The following is a 19,843-nucleotide window of genomic DNA, read 5'->3' as shown; positions in this document are numbered from 1 at the left end:
GAAAAGACCTGCAAGATAATCAAGTTCAACCCTTAACCCAGCACTGCCAAGTCCACCCTCAAACAGTCTCCCTAAGCACCACATCTACGTGTTCTTTAACATTTTTGTGGTCTTGTGTGTCTCCCCACATCACCCTGCCTGCTGCAAATCCAGCCTTTTAACACTAACAGACCATGTCCTGGATGGGTCAAATCCACAAAGAAATCTCCACCTGCTCCACAAGCTTTGGAGCAGGTCCTGGAGCAGGGAATTTGCACCACATGCTCTGCTGCTTCACGGCCATGTGTTCCTAATTTCCTTCAAGTCAACCAGAGAAGCTCTCAAGTCTTTCCATCACTGAAGAACACAGTGAGCCAAGCACCGTGGGACAAATCCTGCCCCCAGTTTGGAGATCCAGCACCCATGGGGGCGGTGGGGATCAGCAGAGAAGGAGAGAAGCCGTGTTGCACTTCAGACCCAGTGATGGCTGCTACCCGCTCAGCATTAAAGCAATAAATCTGGGGGATCTGGGTTTATTCTCCTCCAAATCACTTTATTATATTGTGAGTAATCACAAAGCCTTACAATGCTGCAGGTTCTTTAAGAAAACAGACTAACACAGCGACAGTATTTGCCAGCTTTTGCTAAGACTAGTTTAGCTAGCAGCTAGCATGAGATTACACAAGGAAATCTTGCAGTCTCCAATTGGATTGTCACATTGGGTTTTAAATTACCACAGTGCTGCAAAGACAGTAACTTTGACAGTAGGTGATAACCGTAATGTTTCATCTATATACAGGCTTAAAAAAGTAAACAGCTTTCTTTAAAAAAAATACATTTTCTGCCAGCAGAAAATAATTCTCTTAAAAAGGCAAAATCCAGTAAAACCCCGACATCTTTCCTCACAAACTGCCCCTGTCCTGCACTGCAGTTTGTTTCTGTTCCCCTCCAGATCTCTGCCCATAGGCAGCCCCATTGCCTTTTTAAGAAAATCAGCGTTTCCTGTGATTGTGAAGGCTGGTCAAACGTTGCAAAGGCTCAGTAAAGGGGAAAAATCCCCAAAACTGAAGAAAGGGGTGAAAATGCCACTCTAAACTACCCAAACAAATTATTGAAATTAAGAGAGATGGAAATGTGGGAGTATTTCAGTACCAAATTTCCGTATCCAAAGTTAGGTGTTGACTCTGACTTTTATGGAGTCAGTGGGTTTGGGCAACAGGGTTTTCACTTTCCAAGACTTTTGGGGATATGAGGACAAAACCTGAGCTTCCTCCTACACTCCCAAGGACAATTGTGAGATGAGTTTATATCTGCATCACTTTACATGGATCTCCCTAAATCAAACATTGAAAGTGGCCCTGATGCAGGACTTAGAGACCAAACTGCAGATCAGCTTGACCATCCACAACATCCCATCTCCCTGGACAAAGCATGCCAGATGTGGACCAGACCTCAGCGGTCACTACTGCTCCTATAAGCAAATTGGAGGCTTCACACATGGCATTGAGTCATGTTGTGCTGCCTTCTCCCACTTCCTCCTAGACTGGAGAAAAAGAGGGTCCAGAGGGGTTCCACAACATTTCAGCAATGGAGAGAAAAAATTCAGCAAAACATTGAGGACCAGGCTTTTTATCAGATTTCAGTTTATCAGATTCACTTGGCAACGAAGGAGCTGTGTGAGAGAAAGAAAAGCCACAACTCTGGGAAAAAAAACTCCAAAAGATCTTTCCTTCGATAAGCAAAGTGCTTCAGGGCCAAAATCATCAGTGTTAATTCTTCCCCTGGCACGTTCTCAGAAGTGTTTTGGCACTGCAAGTTGCCTCACATATGCCCAGATGAGCTGCAGATGTTGTGCTCAGATGGGGAATGTCAGCCTGGAAACAACTTACTCTCATATCCTCTAGGACTGCATCTTGGTTTGATAAGGTCATCAAGAAAGAATCCCTGTCAAAGTTTCCTTCCCAGCTTCCCCAGAAAGGGAGGAGGGATTCTTTTCAATTTTTTTTTTCTTTCCTGAGCTAGGCTACATGATCTCTTCCCTTTGCAGCCTCCTTCATCAAAGGCTGGTTCCTGGGTGAGATGTGGCTGTTAGCAGACCCCTCTGCTTCCCTTCCTCTGCTGCACATCACCTCTGACCAATTGCTCACTGAGGTTAAAAAGACAGGAAGTTGCCAAAGCTGGACTTAAGTTAATTAGACAAGAAAAGGATCAAGGTGGGAAAACAAGGAGAAATTGGTGGGAAAATGTCTCAGCTTACTCAATGTTTGTTGCACACCTATGCAAATAACATGTAAAACCCAGCACATTAAGTGCACCCTGTGTTCAGGTTTGTCTGGAAATGTTTCCTCAAGACTGAAAGTGCATGACAGAAAACAGAGTGCTGCTGATGAAGGCAACATCCAGAAGGCACATTTTGGGGAGTAACAATTAAAAGAAGGATGATGCATGGGTTTGTCAGCAAGCAGCTACAGAGCTGGTATGTTTTGGTGTGTGCTCTGCAGAGGTGTAGCTTTGCTCCTACAAAAGTGTCTGAGGCATGAAGGGTTTGCTCCAGACTGAGTGTTCTGCCCTGGGACCTGCAGAGCAGCTTGTCCCCGCATGGGCCAGCGTCACCGCTCCTGAGCCAACGGCATGAGCGAGCACCTCAGTGCGCCGGCTAAAATCCGGAGCCTGTGGAAAACGCAGATTTGAGAGTTTATAAAATCCACAAACAATCAGCTATTGGCAAATACAAATATATAAATTATTGACAGTTTTACAAAAGGCACACTGCAAGCCATCTCAGTCCGACACCTGTACAAGTCCCATGGCCCCCCACCCTCCCTGCCCCAGCCCTTCTTCTGCCCACTTTTCATCACAAAACATAAGGTGCTGCTGCTACGGATCCATGGCTGTCATGGCAACTGAGGACTTCTTTTTTGGTCAGCCCAATCTGTCGGTGGTACTGTCCTTCTTTGATGGTCTTGAGACACTGTATGTCCTTCCCTAAGGTGATGCTTTTGATGGAAGGCAGGTATTTCAGCAAGGTCTTTGGTAAGGATGAGACGCCTGTCCCAGAGAGATTGAGCTCTTGTAGGGAGTTCAGACCAAAGATAACTTCAGCAGACAGTGACTTCAAGTTGGGATTGTTGGATAAATCCAGAACCTGGAGGGCTTGGAGTTCCTTGAAGCTCTGAGGAGATAACTCCCTAAAGCCACGCAGGCCACTGAGGGACAAATGAATCAAGTCTTTCAGCCCCGTGAAATCTCCTTTCTCAATCTTAACCAGAGGGTTTCCATCAAGATTTAAATATCGGAGAGGAATGCCTTGAAGGTTTGGTACAAATGTTAGCCTGTTTCCAGAAAGATTTAAGTTCTGGATGTTGGGAATGCTCTTTTCATGGTGTCTTGTAATTGTGCTGAGCATATTATTGGATAGATCCACATTCAGGGTTTTGCCTTGTCCTTTTGAAGCAAAAATGTCCATAGCTATATCCAAAAGTTTGTTATTGCTCAAATCTATGTCACTTAGAGGAGAACTGGAGAAACAGTCCTCCGGAAGGACTTCCAGAGAGTTATGACTCAGATCCAAGGACTCCAGGTAACGAAGCCTGGAGAACGTTGTGGAGGAAATCTTGGCAATTTTGTTGTAGCTCAGGTCGAGACTTACCAGGGTGGTGTATCCAGGGCCAGTAAGCATCGATTCATTTATTGTTTCCAGTTTGTTTGATGATAAATCCAAGTAGGAGGTGTCCAGAGGGATTGGGACAGGAACAATGTGGGAGCCTATTCCACTGCAGTCCACCTTGGTCAAGCTAAAGCTGTCAAAGAGACCAAAGGTTTCCACTTCACAGTGGCAGCCAGGGAAGCAGGTTTTTGTGGTACCAAAGCAAGGAAGGAGAAGCAGCAAATTGAACCAGGCCAGGAAATGCATTGTTCTCCTGTAAAACAAGACAACAGAAAAGCAGATCTAATTGCTGTAGAAATTACTTTATGAATGATGTGTAACTGTTTGACTTATGCAATCTTGTCCTTTCTCTTTACAAAAGGAGAGATTAAGCATACCCTTAAATAGCATGGATATCCCAAAGACTTTTTATCTCATGTTATGAATCCCAGTGGGAAATAATTCGAGAAAAAAAATTGGGTCAGCAGTCTTTACACACAAAACCAAACTGAGGCAAAATTGGAAATGAGCTGTAAGAACAGTAGGCTGCCTTAAAGCATGATCTATCAAACATACAAACTTTTGACTGGACCATGGAAGAAAAGACCAGCTCCTTACTGCACAAATGGACATCCCATCTCCCTTCCTTGGACTTCAGGAGCAAATTTTAGAAGTTTGGATTTGTATCAGGTGGCTAAAAACAATCCTCCTTGGTGTGGTGGCAGCTCCTACCAGAGCAGAGGAACTGAGGCTTGTTCAGTCTAAGCCAGCCTTTGCTGTGGTGGGCCCAGCCCCCTGCACAGTGGAGAGAGACAATTTGCTTCATAGGGAGTCTTTGGGGAGCCTCTGCTAATTGCATTAAGTGTTCTCGCTGATCAACAGTGCCAGTAAGCAAGGAGTTCTCTCCGCTGCTTTGGCTTTGACCCGTCTCCCTCCAAGACAGTTCTGTCTCCATCATCTCACACAAGAGATGCAGATCAGAGCTGATCTGCACACTCCAGCTCTGCTGAATCTCTTCAGATGGCATCCTAACAACAACAGCTGCATGATTCCAAGAGACAGCCAAAACAATCTTTGGATCTCTGGAGAGGGTACATAGGAGCATGTCAGCATCCTGCAGGTCAGCACAGAGGCAACAAGGTCTGTCCTTGCTGGTTCCTATTGCAGTCATGGATGATGACTCCTCATGCCTAGCAAACGAGGTCTCCAGAAGGCCAGAAACAAAAAATCTCACCAAGCCAGACAAGCAGATCCATCAGCACTGGTCCTTGGCTATGCTGCTGACCATAAACAAACACTCACATGCCAACTGCTCATTTAATAAGAAAAAAGTTAAAGAAATCCCTTTAAATGAATGTTCCCATCCCCACTTCAGTCTCCCTGGTCTCTTACCTTTCCCACCACTGTTTAAAAGCACTTCATTGACTTCCTTGCAGTATTGAGTTTCACACACAGCCTTTGATCTGGCTGAGATTCTTTCCTCACAGCCCTTGCACCTTCCCAGGACCATTTCCTAGAAATTCACACTTCATCTCCCCTCACACACCTCTTGTATTGAGTTTCTCTCCCTTTTCAGCATGGTCTTCTTGGCCCTGCTCTCATTCCCAGGAGACTGACTGGGGACTACTTGCCAAAGTGCAAAAAAGGGCAAGGGGGGAAAAATGTTGAAAAAATACTGTCCTGATCACTGATGTGAGTTGTATGGCAGTGTCTCCCAGACCTCCTGCAAATAGAGAGCAGAAACTGGGACTCTGGCCAAGCTGCCTGCAGCTAAACTATTGCTAAAGGCCCCTTTGGGGTCCATTATTCTATAGAAACAACAGAAAATTGGTAAGATGAGCCCTAGCCTCAGCCCATCTCAACTGTTTCTTGAGAAAACACATATGCTTGCAGAGAGAACATAGGGGATGGGGCTCTTCTCTGCAGACACTTTTCCAGATATCCCTTTCCTAATGACATCAAGGCTGATCCCCTCTGGTTCTGTGCAGACAGACATAGCTTGCTGCCTTCTGCAGTCCCTCCTAAAATAAATACTACTATTTTTATTTTTCCATGAAGCTGCATTTGGATTGCACTGAAATGTTTTATTACCAGGAGAGGTTACAGCAGTGGGGAGTTCCTTGTAAACTAAAACTGAAAAACCTCAAATGTTGAGTATCTCACCCACAGGGTAGTACCTACATTGGTATCAGCCCAGTCTACCGGCATTTCTTCTCCCAAATTCTACCCAGTGGCTATTCCTACTTGATGTCTCTGTATGGAAAGGACTTTGACTTCTCCTTCAAAAGTGCAGCTCGTTTCCTCATAGAATTGTTTTAGCTCTGGTGGGAGCTGAATCACACACCAGGAAGTCCAAAGACACACCAGTGTGAAATTTTACTTTCTGAGCACTGCTAAAACCTTCTTTGGCTTCTTATGGAGCATCTGAACAAAAGTAAAAGGACAAAATCCAAAGCCCTAATTTAACTGGGAATAGACTTTTAATAGGACCTATAGTGTTAGGACAAGGGGCAATGGTTTTAAATCAAAACAAGAATAATTCAGACTAGACCTAAGGAAGTAGTTTTCTGTGATGAAGGTGGTAAAACACTGGCAGAGGTTGCCCAGAGAGGTGGTAGACGCCCCATCCCTGAAAACATTCAAGTCCAGGTTGGATGGGGCTCTGAGCAATTTGGACTAGTTGAAGATGTTCCTGATTATTGTGGGGAGTTGGACTGGGTGGCCTTTAAAGGGTCTGTTCCAATCCAAGCTATTCTATGATTCTATGAATTGAGAGAAGATTGAAAACCGATGCTGGGCTTTGATATGCACCTGCTCAAACCCTTTTGACATGGGAATTCCCCTCCTGATCAGCCTCAAAAATGATTACCAGAAGTGGGCAGATACGGGGACTCTCACTGCAACATCCATCACTTCAGCCAGCAGTAAAGACAAAACATGACACAGCTGAAATGCAGTACACAAAGCTCAGCTGAAGCATTTGCATAGCATCTATTGCCTCTTCCCTCCTCACAGCACTGCCACAAATTCTCCCTTACTGGCTCTGCAATTGCTTTGCAGATGGGATACAATCCATTAGTACCAGCTGGAAACTCTCTTATGGAGCAGCATGGAGCATCACAGGCAAACATGCCACTTGGTTAATAGCTCTGATAAAATATAGGAGAAATAAAGTTACTCTCTTTCTCAGTCCAAGAAAGAGACTCCTGCATTGCCAGATAATTGGCAAAGAGCTTAGTCAGGTACAGGCATGTTTTATTTTAGTGTGGAACAACCGATAGTTCTCTTTGAAATGGGGAAAGAAACAGACCGCAGGCATTTACAGTCCTGTGTACAGTGTGCATTTGAAACTGCACCAAAATGCCTCTGGATTGCTGCCCACGAGCTGCTTGTTGATAAAGGCAGGAAGCCAAGGCATCCCCTTGTAAAAGGAAGAGGAGTTATCCTCTTGCAACACTGGGGAGTTTCACCTGGGTAAACACCATGGACCAGAAACCACTGGCACCATCACCTAGGACAGTGAGGGGAAAGTCACTGGGAGAAAGCGGCCCACCCTGGGGCTGGTTTAGCCATGTCCTCTTCATTTCTATGGCTACTGAGGCATGGAGAGATCCCAGTGATAGGTTTTGGCCATCTGGAAGCTCTAGGGGTCTTTTTATACCTGCTGACTGCAACAGGAGCTGCTGGGGGTGCAATATCTTCCCCCATGTTCCAGGTGCCTGTAGAGACCGCAGGGCTCTGGTCTTTCTATCTTGCTCATCCTTTCTGCAGGGCAAATATTCTGAGACAACCATAAGGAGAGCCTGAGGTGGTTAATGGAGCCATTGTTGGACCAAGCTTCCAGCAGGATGCCAGCCTTCTCCTCAGATCCCACATCTCCCCTTCAGCCTGCGGATGCCCTTGTGCCTTCTCCCTGCTATGCTCAATCACTGCAATGCTGTGTGGCAAGACTCACACAGAAAACTCACACTGAGATTTCCCAGCCAAAAAACCCCCAACATTAAAAGCAGGTTGCAGAGGGATGCCAGGCTCAGATGATGGTCAGGGAGTGAGGTGGGAGAGAAGAAAGCTTTGTTACTGTGTTGTTGCAGATTCACGCTTCTCACTGTATTTGATTTCTTCCTTCTCCTCTCCTTTAAAGACTTTTCTCATTAGGGAGATCAGCTGGCACATCCCTCCCTGGATGAAAGCCCATTGCTTGGGGACTGGTCCCACTCTTTGGGAATGCGGATATTAAGAGGATGCTACCTAGGCTACCTCCAGTTGCCCTGGCAACCACCAAGCTGGAATTCCCCATAGCAAAAATCAATGACTAATTAAAGAAATAATACAAGGGGAGGTGTTTTAGAGTTTGCTGTTTGATGGAGTCAGGAAACAGCCGCCCCATACTTCATTCCCTCAGCCTCCCTCAACATGCCTCTGAACAAAGCATCGTCTGAAATGCAGCTGGGCTTGGGGCTAAAGGCCCAAATTCACCCAATGAAGCTTGAAGTATATGGGTAAGAAGTGCAAAAAAAACCCCAAAACACCAGGTTGTCTCTATGGAGGGGTGAAGAGAATGAAATTGCTCCAGAAGGGGATGAAACCAACCTGAGACCATACACATCCCTGGAGATGTCCCTCTCCCCCTTGTCCATGACAGAGAAGAAGGATGCCCAGCCTCCCTGGTTACTGCTTCCCACCCCATTCTTGGCTGCATCTTCCAAACCCTGGTCCCTCCCAATAACCAGGTGCACTTGGATAAACCAGTTTGGGTCACTGATCCAACAAAAACCCCTCTGATCTTCCTCTTTCCCCTTTGCCAGGTCAGTTTTCCAACAAATTTTGTGGCCATCCATAGGGTTACCAGATCTCACACAGGAATGGAGAGCACAGAATCTGTCTTTTCCATAGCAGATCACAACCAGACCAGATCAGATATGAATCTGTAAGGCGTGGTGGACAGATCCTGGTAATTTCTACATTTCTTGCCAATATTGATTCTGGATGATCAGCAAATAGACCAAATTTCAAAGAAAAAAGGCAAAAAGGAAGAGCTGAAGTCCACCTGTCCCAAACAGAGTTGTTGCCCTGGCAAAGGACAAAAGAGTTGTATTAGCACCAATATTTCTGGAAAAAAATTTTGGGATTGTCTTCTGCCTCTTGTATCAGCCAAGTAAAGAAATAAACAAAGTCTTCACAGCAGAGCTCACCAGGCCCACTTGGCTGCCAGCACTAATTGGGGTCAGGGGAAAAGGAACATTATTGGAAAGTGAAACAAGTGCATAGGTTATGATAGAGGCCATAAATCCTCCAGACTGAAGGGAAAAAAAAAGTTGGCTCTGGCTCTTTCTCTTTTTAAATATCTTGGAGGCTAAATGGCAGCTGGGACAGCAGCTCCAGAGCACCAGAATGCTCCAGAGTTGCTTCTCGACAACAAAGTTGCATAAGAGACCTTTCCCCCCTTCTCCACCCATTAATTATTCTGTAAAATTAGAATAATTACCGACTAAAGTGCAGCACTAGCAGCAGCTACACTTTTCCAGCGTGGACTCTCCCGGCTGAGCCCAAATGACGCCACAGATGCAATCGCGGTCGGGTCTCCAGATCCCATATGCCAATTTGAGCAGGCAGCAAAACTAGCTCAAACCAGCCTACAGCCAGAGACCATTAAACCCTTGCTGCAGACACACACCCCTCCCATAATAAAGAGACTGCTGCTGACAAGGTCACTCTTTTTTTACTGTTGGTTTTTTTCGTGTGAATCTATTGAAAGTTAAGGTCATTCAGGCTTTTGCTTCGCCTGCTTCAGATCAGCTCTTCCTGCAGAAGGCTTCCCCACATAAATGTTGCAAAGAGCTCTTGATAAATATTATTAAACCTCACAAAAAAAATGTTGGTGTAAATGGGAACAGTGTTTTCTGACCCGCTTGTTACATTTTGTTGTTTGCTGGTTTGGAAGACACTTGGCTAACAATCCTGGTTTTATGCTCTGTGTTTGAGACTTCTGGGGTTTAGGGGGAGGAGAGCTAATGGGAATTCAAGAAGTATGTGGTTTTTATGTTTAATCCTGCATTTGTTAGATGGGTTTGAGAGAGTTAAGTGGAGTTACTCTTGGTGTAACTCTTTCAGAAAGAAATCAGAAAGATTCTGATCTTTCAGCAGGATCAGAATCAGTCCCTTGGTTGTTCCAAATTGCGCTTGATTTCATGGAGGGCTCTATCAGGAGACATTGCACAACTCACTTTTAGGGGAAAAGTTATCACCCTTCATTTACTCTGATGGTTTTATCTGTGAGACTTGCAAAGCTGCTTAGAACAGCAAAGGCATCCCAAATTTTCTAGTGGGATATAAACACAGGGATTTGCAACCCTATTTCCCTTACCAGTGCATGCAAGCATTAGGATAAGGGGAAGCTCAGCCAGTGTGCATTTAGCCCTTATGGTTTAATGTAAAGAGACACCAAGGGCTTGAGCAGGAGTGAAAAGGCATCCTGCAGGTGCCTGAATCCTGCTTTTTGCTCCATGTTCCTGCTCCCTGGGAAAAATCAGAATGAAATGCAAGGAATGCAAAAAGAAAAAAAGAAAAGATTTAACTATGAATTCCTTTCTGCTTTAATTATTTTGCCTGGCAAGATCACGGAGCAGATCCTCATGGAAGCTTTGCTAAGGCAGACGGAAAATAAGGAGGTGGTTGGTGATAGCCAGCATGACTTCACTAAGGACACATCCTGCTGGACAAATTTCATGGGTTTCTATGACACAGTATTGGTGGATGAGGGGTGAGTGACTGATATTACCTACCTGGACTTGTGCAAAGCATTTGACACTGATCCACACAACATCTTAATCTCTATGGAGAAAACGTGGATTTGATGGTTGGATGGCTCAGTGGATAAGGAAGTGGCTGGACAGTCACACTCAAAGAGTTAAAGTCAACAGCTTCATGTTCAAGTGGAAACCAGTGCGGAGCAGAGAAACTGCATAAACAGAGACAAGATGGTGCTTCCTGATCTGGACAAGAACCCCACTGCTCTGCATCAAGTCTGTGTTTGCAAGACTCAAATCTCACCAAACCCCATGGAATAAAGATTGTGGACAGCCAGAAGGCACAAAGAACAAAAAACAATATGCCATTTCACATTTTTCTCTCTTGGTTATTTCCATGTGCTTTTCTCCTCTCTGGACAGAAATTGCTGAGCCAAAACTGCAATGACATTCCTGCACCCAAACATGCTCTCCGTCCTTTAGGGAGATTTTTGTAGATGTTACAGGGGATGAGATAGATAAGATTAGCAAAGGCAAAGCTAAATTAAGCATCATAAACATCAAAACCATTTCACAACCCCAAAGGCAAAGCCAAGCAGCCCCTCAAGCCACCACATGGGCTGCGGAAAAGATGTGTGTGATTGACCTAGAGGGAACCCAGCATCTCCAAACCTCATACAGCTCCACACTATGGATCTGTGTTCAAATATAGAATCATTTAGGTTGGGAAAGACCTTGAATATCATTGAATCCAGCTGTTAACCCAGCACTGCCAAAGCCACCACTAAACCCTGTCCTCAAGTGCCGCATCTGCACATATTTTAAATATCTCCAGGGATGGTGACTCAAACACTTCCCTGGGCAGCCTGTTCCAATGCTTGACAACCCTTTCGGTGAAGAAATTTTCCCTAATTTGCAATATAAACATCCCGTAGTGCAACTTGAAGCTGTTTCCTCTTGTCCTATTGCTTTTTACTTGGAAAAAGACACTGAAATGCTTGCTTGGCTAAAAGTCTCTGCTCTATTTTTTTTTAATGTAAAATGAAAATCCTTTCTTAAATAAAGAAATGGAAAGACTTATTAAAATAAACTTTGTTACAACTGTTAATGTCACAATTCCCATCTGCCTTGCAAGAGGCCACGGATAATTTATCATCCTAGTGCTTCAACAGCTGGTAGTTTATTCCACTTGTGCAATCTTCCCCCTCAGGCATCCCTCATTTCCCCTGGAGGAGGAAATCAAGGTACAGGGTGGTGTATTTTGGGATCTGACAAAAGGAAAACATGTGCAGGCAGGTCTGCCAGCCCATACAGTAACTTCCAGCTCATTTACATCTGTGGCTGAAATACAATTTCTGCCACACTAAAAGCTTTGTGCCTTGAAAAGATTCATTCCGTAAGGGAAGATCAGCCCAGCTCCAGGGAATTTTTCCTCAAGTGGGAAAATGCTGGTGCCACAACCAGCACAGGAAAATGAGGAATTAAATCACTGTGGCTTCAGGATTTGCAAAACATTCCCACTTCTCTGCTCAGCCCAGAAAGCTGTCAGCTTAACAGCAGTTTATTTCCAGGTGGAGGAATTAGTCTCCTGTGGATTTTGAAAGCAATTTTGCTTTCCAGCCTCAAGTCAAACTGTGCTTGTGCCCAGAGGGGGCATTTCCAAAAGGAAATTGTTTGCCAGGCCTCCTGAGTGGCTGGGGGCAGGGGAAGGCAGGTGTTGGAGTGGTGCAGCACCAGGAGGGATTCACAGGGCTCTGTGGGAGCAGACAGGATGTGAGCATCCCAGCCCCACCATTGCCTCCTGGCTATTCCAGCTGCAGAACCACTCAAACCGGAAGCTTTGGCAGCTGCAAGTGGTTCCCAGCAGCCTGGGATACATGGAATCAGTCAAACAGGCGCCAGCAAGGGATGGAAGAGCTCAGAACTTTCTCCTGCTCTAGAATCACTTCCAGCATGACCATCCTGAACTCTTTTACCCCTAACAACTCCTATTTCTTGTCCTCCCTGCTCTGCTTGTTAACTGTGAGCATATCCAAGAGCAGGAGGCCTCACTATCCTGGCATTCACTGAGCAAAAGAGAGACTTCATCTCTGCCAGGAGCACAAATATTTTCTTAACCATCTCAAACTCAGCCTGAATAGAATTTTTATCATAGCGACATGTCCCAGAATGGAAGGCCTCCGTTATTTTGGCACAAACTCGGGAACAGACCAGCCCTTCAACATGGTGCTTCATAGCCAAAGGAGAAGTTTACACAGAGTTTTGTGCCAGTCCTAGAGCATTTTGCTGTAGAATGACCTGGTGAATCTGCCTTCCCATCACCTCCAGTGCCCAAGAACCCGCTGTGAGGCACAAAGGGAACCTGGGAGTGCCCAGGCTTTACCCAAATCTCAGCAGTAACCTTGAGAGGATTAAACCCTCCTCCTTTCTTAACTAGTCAATTATTGAAAGTGAAAATGATGCCAGCAAGCTTCTCCTGGAGGCCCAGCCCTTGGTGGCGCACACCTGACAGCCAACCCCAGACAGCTCCTGCTCTGGCTCCTGCTATGGTGATGCTTTTTCACTGCACTCCAGCTCCCAGAGACATGATATAATTCCAGAGGAATGCACTCCAGGATGAACACCATATGCCAGCGAGACACGTTAAGAGGTGCAGCACGGGGAGAGGAAACCTCCTGCCACAGTGGATACTTCTTGGTTTTAGCTGTTGGAAGAGCTGATCAGCCATGCCACTGTGCCCAGCTGGGAAATGCCACATGCCATGCACATCCCTGGGATGGCAGCTACCACGCTCTGGGCCAGGGAAGTGCAGGTTGCAAGAACCCACCTGCAGCTCTCTGGGCAGTGAGGGAAAGGCGTGATGCCTATGGATGTACCCCACATGCCTGATCTGGATTGCTTCCCATCACCCCAGAGGGCTGGCCTGAGCTGCAGAGACACCATGCTGCATGGATGGGCTCCCCCAGAGAAGATGAGCTAGGCAGGGGGAAGGAAACAAGAGAGAGGAGGGAGGAGAAGGTGATACATCCCAGGGTGATGCCTCTGCTCTTGCTGGTAAGACACATCCCACCAAGAACAAACAACTAATCACAGCCTCATCATCCTGTATCTCTAATGGCTTTCCAGCTCTTTCTCCTTGAATCATAGAATCATTAAGGTTGGAAAATATATCTAAGAGATTTGAATCCAATTGAATCCACTACAACAGAGGTGGCTGCAGATCAGGTTTAAGTACTGCCTCTAACAGCATGCCTTTGTCATGGTGCGGCCAGCACTGGAAAAAATCATGAGAAAGCAGAGGGAAAAGAAATTCAGTCTGGCTGGGCAGCACCTTCAGCCCTGGAAGAAGGATTTTAAGAGGACCCCAGGCAGCTTCAGGTCTCTGAAAGGCAGGAGATGCCAATCTCCCTTCTCCTAACAGCCCTGAGGGGTTGCTGACTTCAGTAAGGAAGGGCAAAATGAGGAGACTGGGAGTTAAGCTGGGTGCCCGATGGCACTGCTCCATCTGGCCCAGGGATCCTTTGTGGGCTTTTTATTTGTTTTTGTGGTTGGATTTTTGTCCACGCACAATAATCTCTGGGCCCCTTTGCTGTCTGTGGCTCTCAGCGTGCAGCTGCAGACCCTCCACTGAGGAGATAATAAACACAATCCTGGCCATTATTGTAGCAAACAGCACAGCTGGAGGCTCCCATCTCATTCCCCTCATGGCCTTTCTTTGCCCCTCCTCTCCAATAATTCTTGCAAACAATGAATGCCAATGAAACTGCTTGGAACAGCTGGGGCTTCAGGAGCTGCCCCCACCCCAGTCAAGCATGTGAGACATTTACTAGATCCAGTGGGTCTCCTACAAGGTTTGGGAAGAAGGGATTTGGGGAGAAGGGTTGTAGGTAGAGCTGATAAAGGGTTTACCAGCAGTGTGCCATTCCCACCGCAATCCCCACTGCAGATGATGCTTCATTGCCCCCATGATGGGCAGTATCTCCTCAGCTATTTCCCTCCCCTCCTTGGCCCGGGATTCTCCAGTCCCTCTTGGCTGGTGGAGGATTTTGAAGAAAGATCATCTGAAGTGGGTTGGGAGAGCCATTTCCCCAGCAGGACCAATTTCCCACCACTGATGCCACCCTGAGTCCCCATTTAAGTGCCTCAGTTTCCCTCCTGACACTTTAGGGATGACTAGTACTAGGTCTGAGAGGTGTTCACTCACCCCCATGCCCAGGTTTAATTCCCACCAATTTAGCTGGGAAGGGAGCACAAGGCCTGTGGGTCTCATCCCACAGAGGAGTCCCCAGCCAACATTCCCACTGCTGTAACTGCTCCAGCCAAATGCTACCACAGTCCCTGGACACCATGTCCAGCTCCTGCCTTCCTGGACACTCTAGCAACCCTGCTTTGCCCTCTGCAAAATGGGCAGGGGAGAGGGAAGGGGATGGATGAGACTGGCCAGGTTCAGTTACCTTATGATCCAATAATTCTTTGAATTGGAGATCATTTGCAAGAAGTTGCAGTGCTTTGGTCCTGGACAGATACAAACTGAACTTTTGCAGTAGTATTAAAGTGCTTTGGAGAAAGGATCTCCCCTGTCCTGCTCTGTGAAGTTTGGCCTCACCATGCCAACTGCTACAGACATATTGTTCTCAAGGATAGGAGGAAAACAGGCACTTTTGGGGTCAGGAACATGTCCTGCCCCACTTGGAGACAGGTGACACAAGCCCCATGTATGTGTCACCTCAGAGGTGTGAGGAATCACATCTGGTTTGACCCATCAGTCACAACAGGAGTTTGAGTCCCAATTTTTCGTGAGGAGGATTATCTTATTCAAAGTTTAAAAAAAAATCCTTGAAAATACAGTGCCCATCCCTGAAAGTGTTCAAGGCCAGGTTGGACAGGGCTTTGAATAAGCTGCTCTAGTGGAAAGTGTCCCTGCCCATGGCCAGGGTGTTGAAACTGGATGATCTTTAGGGTCCAACCCAAACCATTACGTGACTTCTCTCCCCACCCATGGGTTTGAGCTGGCAAGAATCAGTGGAAAGGGGAGGAATCACCATCACAGAGACAGAGACAGCAAAAAAGAATGAGGAAGGGAGGAAGGGGAAGGAAAAGAAACCCTGCAGACACCAGCACTCAGACGTTACACACAGCACGTGGCCCTCTGTCTGCTATGCTGAAGATAAAGTGCTTTTTTTCCAGTTTGCCACTGCTCTGACAGGAGATTTCCAGTCTGGTTAATACAACTCAGGAAAGTCCCATGCTAAGGCAGCCAGGATGGTTTAATCCCTTGCAGTGTCTGCAAGCAGACGGGAAGGCTGGGGCGATTCCCAGAGCACAAATTTCCTTCCCCCGCTGCTGCACACCATGAATGCAACAGAAACTCCCAGGAAATTAATTCCACCCCCCTCTAAAAAACAAAATTGCAATAAAAATTATAATATGAAGATTTCCTTGTAATGAATGGCTGAACCATTCATACATTTGCCTTGATAGGTCCAGGTGCCAAGTTTTAAGACAAGAAACAGCTTGCTCAAGCCAGCCTTTATCTCTTCCCAGCCCTCAACATCTCCGTGTTGGGAAGTTTCTTTTGATAGCCTGCCAAGGCAGTCAGTGCTGCAGCTACCGTGCAGAGCCTGGGGGTGCCAGGGGTCAGGAGGGCTGCCGGACAAGGATGCCTTGTCTCATCCCACCCTCCAGACTCTGCTTCTCCCCACCAACCAGCTAACAAAAGAGCAGAAGGAGGAGGAGGAAGGAGGAGAGACTGAAAGAGGATAAAAAAAAAAAAAAAAAAGAGGCAGTTAGGGATGGAGGGAAAACTCTAAACCTCTGGAAGATGGTGGCTCACCTTTTATTCCCAGCTCAGTCTTGCACAGGGGTGACACTCACTGCTGCTCACTGTGTGGCTGCCTGAGGGAGCACAGGATGCTTTTCCCTATATTAAAAAAAAAAAAAAAACCAAAAATAAATCCACAAAACCCCTGAAAACTTCTGCATGTTTTTTCCCCCTTCCTCCCAATTTCCTCTCATGCATTCAATGCTGGTTTGTTCCTTGCACTTAGTTGTAAAGAATAGGGGTGCAGGAGACCCTCATCCCAACCCTGCAGCCTTTCCTGCCAGTCCAGCCTGTCATCAGAAATTCATGTCCCCTGGGATGTCTGTCACGTTCTCGTTCCCTCCAGGCATTTTGTTACTGCTCCCCACTGCCTCTGACAGCAGCTGCTCAAATTCATTCACAAATCAGCAACGTCTGCCCCGCTCCAGGGTGCCGCAGGGGAAAATCCCCCGAACCTCCTGCCTGCCCCGGTGTCGGCTCCGCTCACCCGCGCACCCACGGCCTCAGAGCAGGGCAGGGCAGGGCAGCTCCTCCCGGGCCATTTATACCCGCACGGCAGCAGGCGCCTCCCCGTGCCCTCCGGGCCATGGCCGGGACTGCCTCCCGCAGGTCCCCGGGCCCGGAGCCAGGCCCCGCTCTGCCAGGGCGATGGCACACACTGACCCGCTGCGCCGTGAGCGCCTGGCTGCCGACAGCCAGTCCCCGGCCAAGTTCAGCCCGCAAATCCTCCCGGGGACGGGCCAGCTTCCTCCGCTCCTTTCAACATCCAACACATCCAGCGTGCCTCCCTTGTTCCCGGGGAGATCGGCGAGACGGTCCGAGCCTGCCCTTCCCCGCCGCCGCCTCTGCCGGTGCTCTTCGCCCCGCTCCTCACCGCTGCAACAATATCCCGGCGCTGCCGGCCGAGCTCTCCTTCGGAGCGGCAATCAATGCGATATTTCAGCGCAACGCCAGCGATCCGCACCGGCTGCTCTCCGTACAGCAATGGCACAGTGTCCAGCCAGACAAGTTTCCCACTGTAACTTCAGTGAATGCTGTTATTCAGGCGGACGGCAGCTGATTTATCGTGGCAGGCACACGGGGAAAGCTTTCCGTCCGGGAGACCGGGGGCTGCTCGTCCCGCTGCCGCGACGAGCGCCGTGAGCTCAGCAGGGCTCGCTGTGCTTTCCTCGCAGCCGTGCTCCCTCCGATGCCTTCGCCGCCACGGAATGGCATTCCCGAGCCGTGCTGGGAGCCTCGGCTAACGGAGGCGATGCCACTGCCCCTCGACAAAAGCCACCAGCTCCATCCGCGCCGCTCTCCTCCCAGGCTTCCCAAATCCCAAGCCAGAGGAGTGAAGTTGACAGACCCTTTTGTTTCCAGAGAGCTTGGCACGTGTTGTGGTTTACTGAGCTAATAAATCTGCCGTGGGCTGCGCCTTTTAATGACTGCAGCATTAATAACAAGTTTCCTGGGAGCTGCTTGAAAGTTTACAGGGTGTGTGCACTATCAGGGGAACCCCGTGCTTTCTGACCTCCTGCTTCAGAAGTCACACCCGGCAGCTTCTTTCATTCATTCTTTCTTTCTTTCTTTCTTTCTTTCTTTCTTTCTTTCTTTCTTTCTTTCTTTCTTTCTTTCTTTCTTTCTTTCTTTCTTTCTTTCTTTCTTTCTTTCTTTCTTTCTTCCTTTATTTTTTTTTTTTTTTTTCTTCAGTGACAGAATGAATAAATCTTGCTCGCCTTTCTCTCTCCCCTTCCCATACACACCTTCCCCGTCAGCTTAATCCACTCACAGATGGGAAATTCCCAGGCAGGAATGCCTTTGCCATGCCTTTATCAATACAACCCGGTGGGAAAGGACCCCCCTCGGCACCTTCCAGCTTCCACACCCCATCCAGCCGCCCCCTTCAAGCTTTCCTTTCCTTCTCCTTTCTCTCCTTACCTTGAGTAAGCTCCAGACCCTGCGAGCCTCCCAGCACCAGAAACCCACTAAAAAGCTTCTCTTGGCTCCCGAGAGTTGAGGGGAGGGCCCGAGGAGGAGGAGGAGGAGGAGGGAGAGGAGGGGAGACAGGGAGCCCTGTGTGAAATCAAAGCCCCGAAGCCGGGCATGGGAGGCGGTGCGGAGCCTCCAGCTGCTGCTCGGATTACTCTGCAGCCGTGGCGATCCCGAGACCTCTAGAAAGCACCATTCCACTGGGGGAAGGAGAAGTGAAGGGATTCCAGCTGGGGACGCTTCATCCCGGGAGGGCAGCCGGGCTGGGGGCTCGTACGCACCCACCGCGCCGCACAGTTCCCCCTCTGGAAAAACCAGAGGTGGGGAAAAATATAGTTTGCTTCCACCCGAAACCTCTGTCCTTACCCCTTCCCTGCACCCCCGGCCTCTGGACCCCCTCGCGAGGAAAACTCATCACACGGAAAAAGTTTCCGCACTCTGAGGCTGGGGAGGGCTCCGCAGCAGCGACCCCGGGCTGGCTCTGCGCATCCCCGGGGAGGGCTCAGGCATCGCGGCACAGCGTCCCCCCTCCCCAAAAATGAGCCCCACGCTTCTGCACACGCGGGGAACTTTGGAAGGGGGCGCCGGGAGGCGTGCAGGGGCCAGGGAGGGGATGGAGGGCGCCAGGAAGGGCTGGGGGTCAGGGAGGGGATGCGGGGTCAGGGAGGGGTGCGGGCAGAGGGGGCACTCACCGGGCCGGGGCCGGTTCCCACGCCGGGAGCCGGCAGCAGCAGCGGGGCCCGGGGCCGGCTGTCCCCTCCCGCTCTCCTCCCTCCTCCTTCCCGTGCAGGGCGTGCAGCTGGCCGGGCAAGCTGGCTGCCCCCTTCCCCGCAGGAGGAGGGAGGAGGGAGCTCAACAGATGGCTGCACACAAGGGAACATCTGGGAGGAGGAGGAGAAGGAGGAGGAGGAAGGAGGCAGGAGGCAGGACTTGCGCTAGACTGTGCCACTCCTGAGCTGGCAGACCCCCCTTAACAGGGGAAGATGCGAGGGGAGGTGTCGAGACAGCTTTGCACACGCACACAGTCCCCTTCCTGCTGCCTTGCATCCCCCCTGGCTAAAATTCCTTGTCATTCCTTTGCTTTCTGGGGGATCACGCCGGAGTTGCCCTTCCAGCACAACCGTGTTTCCAGCTCTGACCTCTGCACGGCTGTATTTGCAGACGGGAGTGCTATTCCTGAGCACTGCCTTCATTCAGTTTTCCAGCCTTTAGTGCCAAGATCTGCTTTGGCACCCCAGGGTGCAGGTAGGACAAGGCAGCACCAACGTTTGAGCAATGCCAGCAGGCAGGAGACTGGGGCTTACAAATTGTATGGTGCAACCCTTGAAATAAATAAAGAAAAAGGCAAAACAACAACAAAACATCAGACCAAAACAAAAACAAAACCAAAAAAACCCAAACCACCCCCCCCCAAAAAAACCCCAAAACCAAACAAAACCAGATATTAATCCACAATATGGGGAACAGAGAGTCTGAACCCCATCACTGGAGGATAGGCAGTGCCTGGGGCTGTGAATGAGCAGCCTTGCATCAAATTTTCTTGGCTATTGGATATAATGGCCCAGGGGTGGCTTTAGTCATGATGGTCATACTGGAAAGAGAATCAGAAGACAGAGATTCATAGAATATTCTGAGTTGGAAGGAGCTCATAGGGATCATCAGTTCCAGCTCTGGGGGGAA

General features: G+C 48.4%; 1 protein-coding gene across 5 annotated transcripts; it reads right to left on the bottom strand.

Annotated features, from left to right (window-relative positions):
* Positions 1–492: 492 nt before the first annotated feature.
* On the bottom strand, positions 493–19,253 carry TSKU (tsukushi, small leucine rich proteoglycan). Of its 5 annotated transcripts, none has more exons than XM_005493151.4 (3): positions 18,856–19,253; positions 16,205–16,291; positions 493–3,899 (listed from the first exon to the last, which is right to left on the bottom strand). In XM_005493151.4, the coding sequence occupies exon 3, from the start codon at positions 3,890–3,892 to the stop codon at positions 2,834–2,836; it is 1,059 nt and encodes a 352-aa protein (XP_005493208.2). In that variant the 5' UTR covers positions 3,893–3,899; positions 16,205–16,291; positions 18,856–19,253; the 3' UTR covers positions 493–2,833. The 5 variants fall into 5 exon arrangements, with proteins under 5 accessions (XP_005493208.2, XP_014126855.2, XP_014126856.2 ...); XM_014271380.3 differs by lacking the exon at positions 18,856–19,253 and adding an exon at positions 18,113–18,267; XM_014271381.3 differs by lacking the exon at positions 18,856–19,253 and adding an exon at positions 16,856–16,991.
* Positions 19,254–19,843: the final 590 nt, after the last annotated feature.

The sequence above is a fragment of the Zonotrichia albicollis genome, chromosome 2, assembly GCF_047830755.1.
Source record: "Zonotrichia albicollis isolate bZonAlb1 chromosome 2, bZonAlb1.hap1, whole genome shotgun sequence".
Lineage (NCBI taxonomy): Eukaryota > Metazoa > Chordata > Aves > Passeriformes > Passerellidae > Zonotrichia > Zonotrichia albicollis.
This window is presented reverse-complemented; position numbering and strand designations above follow the sequence as displayed.